The 3575-nt window shown below is 38.5% G+C and overlaps 1 protein-coding gene across 1 annotated transcript; it reads left to right on the plus strand.

Moving 5' to 3' along the window:
• Positions 1 to 1755: 1755 nt before the first annotated feature.
• On the plus strand, positions 1756 to 3330 carry LOC133302305 (cytochrome P450 86A1-like). The gene has a single exon (XM_061502062.1). It carries the CDS (start codon positions 1756 to 1758, stop codon positions 3328 to 3330), a length of 1575 nt encoding a protein of 524 aa, XP_061358046.1.
• The last annotated feature ends 245 nt before the right edge of the window (positions 3331 to 3575 follow it).

A 3575-nucleotide genomic window follows, 5' to 3' on the forward strand; every position in this document is an offset into this window, starting at 1 on the left:
TATTAATGAATATTATGATGCACTTAATGTTGTTCCCCCAATCATGTGAAATATAAATATTATGGGCGTTTGTTTCTGCTGGTCCTGCGGAACTTTTATATATATATATATATATATATATGGAGTTATCATTTCTCAAGCTGTCGAAGATAAAGTTATTTCCAGCTACTAAATCATAACCGTACAAAGATGGGTCAATGGTGATAAAGAAAGAGAGAAAAAAAAAGAAATCATCACCATTCAAAGGTGAATCAATTAATATAAGGAAATAAATAAACAAAACGACGTAGTTTTGGGGTGGCCGGAGATAAACTTATCTCAAGTTGTCTGAGAAATATTTTTTCCTTTATATATATATATATATATATATATATATAGGGTTTGCTTTTTCTACAGTCAATGTAGATAACTTATCTACATTGAGCCCAAAACGACGTCGTTTTGAGGCAGAAATCAAAGTATTTTTGTAATTATAATTTATTTTAAGGTTATAATAGTCTTTTTCATTATAATTTATTAAATTTTTAACTCAAAAAGATATAATTTTGGGAGCGAATGTAGATAACTTATCTACATTCACTTTAGAAACATTAAAGTCATATATATATATATATATATATATATATATATATATATATATATATATATAAAAGTTCCGCAGGACCAGCAGAAATAAACGCCCATAATATTTATATTTCACATGGGGGAACAACATTAAATGCATCATAATATATATATATTTCACATGATTCACAAAGGAATAAACAATTGATATATACGTCATTATTAACAAGCCATGGCGTGATTCACCGCTGATTTCCATTTTTTTCTTAAATAAATGACTCAAAAACAACCTTTCATCTTATTCAGATTCATTTCAACGTATAAAAGCATTATACACCACTTAAAACAACCTTTCGTACGTCTTGTTCAAAACCGAATCTTCATGCAAGGGACCTTTTGATTTTTGTTTTTTGAGTAAACATCGGTTCCTGGCAATATCTACGAAATCCTTTTTAGTCCCTGGCAATAAAAAAGGACCAAATTGGTCCCTAAAATTATGAAAAAAGGGTCACGTACTCACGTTAGTCCTTATGTCAACTCTTCCGTCACTAACGTGGCCTTTTTTACATACTGTTAGGGACCAATTTGGTCCTTTTTTATAGCCAGAGACTAAAAAGGATTTTGTAGATATTGCCAGAGACCAAGAAAGATGTTTACTCTTGTTTTTTTTTTTATAATCCAAGAGTTCAAAAACCCTCCTCTTTCTACAGTTTTTTCATGCCTACTTTTTTATTTTACTCCTAATAACCACTAAAACAAATATATTTTACATAAATTAAACTAACATGAACTCGAGATTGAAGACCAAAGAATAAGTGAAGTAATTAAACTAATAAGTAAACTAATATAAATCTAGTCATCATATCGATAAATTCATTTGCAACTTCCTCATGCAAAAAGTAAGAGTTTGACATTTCGTCTACCAAAAGATAGACACACACACACACACGAAAATGTCCACCATGACAAGAAGTGCATGGATGAATTGTTCTACTTTTCATGTAAGTATCACACATACACAGAGTTTCTATCAACCTAACAGCGACTCTATGAGGCCAAAAAATTCAAAACCACTTCTCCCTATGTCATCCTATATATACACACACACACACACACAAACTCCAATCTTTACCATTTCAGTTCAAGCTTAAAACCCAATTTCTAATTAAAAGTGTCATAATAACCTTGATCATGCAAATGGATACACTCCCTCTTCTCCTAACCCTAGCAGCTTCACTATTTGCTTATTTCTTATGGTTCCACCTCTTGGCTCGAACCCTAACCGGTCCAAAAGTGTGGCCATTTGTTGGCAGCCTCCCGGCTCTCTTCATGAACCGGAACCGGGTTCACGAATGGATAGCCGCGAACATAAAACAATCTGGTAGTTCACTAACCTACCAAACATGCAACATCCCTTTCCCTTTCTTGGCTCGTAGGAGAGGGTTCTACACGGTCACAAGCCACCCAAAGAACATCGAGCACATCCTCCGCACCCGGTTCGACAACTACCCGAAAGGACCGAAATGGCAAGCCGGGTTTCACGACTTATTAGGTCAAGGAATCTTCAATAGCGACGGCGAGACATGGCTCATGCAACGCAAAACCGCAGCACTTGAGTTCACAACACGAACCCTAAGACAAGCCATGGCTCGATGGGTGAACCAAACCATAAAGAACCGATTATGGTGCATTCTAGACAAAGCCGAAAAGGAAAATGTTTCAGTTGATTTGCAAGATATTCTTCTACGTTTAACCTTTGATAACATTTGTGGACTCACCTTTGGTAAAGACCCTGAAACCCTTTCACCTGAACTACCTGAAAACTCGTTCTTCGTTGCTTTTGATGCTGCAACTGAAGCCACGTTGCATAGGTTATTATACCCTGATATAGTTTGGAGGGTCGAGAAGGTTCTGAACATTGGTGCAGAGAAGAAGCTGAAGCAGTGTTTGAAGGTTATCGATAGTTACATGAATGATGCCGTTTCTGCTAGATATGAAGCTCCTTCAGATGACTTGTTATCGAGGTTTATAAAGAAGCGCGACGGCGACGGAAAACCCTTCAGCGACGCCGTGCTTCAACGCTTTGCTTTAAACTTTTTGCTCGCCGGAAGGGACACTTCGTCGGTGGCTCTCAGCTGGTTTTTTTGGCTTGTTATGAACCACCCTCACGTGGAGGAGAGGATTTTGGACGAGTTGACAGCGGTTTTGGCTGAGACTCGTGGCGAAGATTGGAGGAGGTGGGTGGAGGAGGTGGTGGACTTCGAGGAAGCTGAGAGGCTTGTTTATCTGAAAGCTGCTTTGGCTGAGACGCTGCGTTTGTATCCCTCCGTGCCGGAGGATTTCAAGTACGCCGTCTCCGATGATGTTTTGCCTGACGGGACGGTGGTTCCGGCAGGTTCGACGATGATGTATTCAATATACTCTGTAGGGAGGATGAAGTGTGTGTGGGGTGAGGATTGCATGGAGTTTAAACCGGAAAGGTGGATTTCGGTTCAAGAAGACAGGTTCCAATTCGAACCGCCAAAGGATGGGTTCAAGTTCGTGGCTTTTAATGCTGGACCGAGGACTTGTTTAGGGAAGGACTTGGCTTACCTTCAGATGAAATCTGTGGCTGCGGCTGTCCTGCTTCGTTACCGGCTGTCTCCGGTTCCCGGTCATCGGGTGGAGCAGAAGATGTCTCTCAGTCTCTTCATGAAACATGGGTTACTTGTGTTCTTGCATCCACGTGAGCTTCAACCATCACGTGTTGCTGCCACCTCTGCATAGGAAGACGGTGGTTTGGTCATAAAGACAAGAGTACGGAGAGCAGTGTTGTCATTTCACCGGGACATAACTTCAATTTATAATTTGTATTGCTAAGTATATACCATTTTATTGCTTTTGGGTGTGTGTTTGTTGTTGGGTATTGGGTGAAAAAATCTAATATATTACGGTTGTGTGTATAATTGACTAATAGGAGTGCTTAGCTAACATGTTTCATGAAAAAAGAAAAAAAAAAAAAAAGTAATTTT

The sequence above is a fragment of the Gastrolobium bilobum genome, unplaced genomic scaffold, assembly GCF_033153095.1.
Source record: "Gastrolobium bilobum isolate Gb01-03AN ecotype WA unplaced genomic scaffold, APGP_CSIRO_Gbil_v1 utg1301, whole genome shotgun sequence".
Taxonomy (NCBI): Eukaryota; Viridiplantae; Streptophyta; class Magnoliopsida; order Fabales; family Fabaceae; genus Gastrolobium; species Gastrolobium bilobum.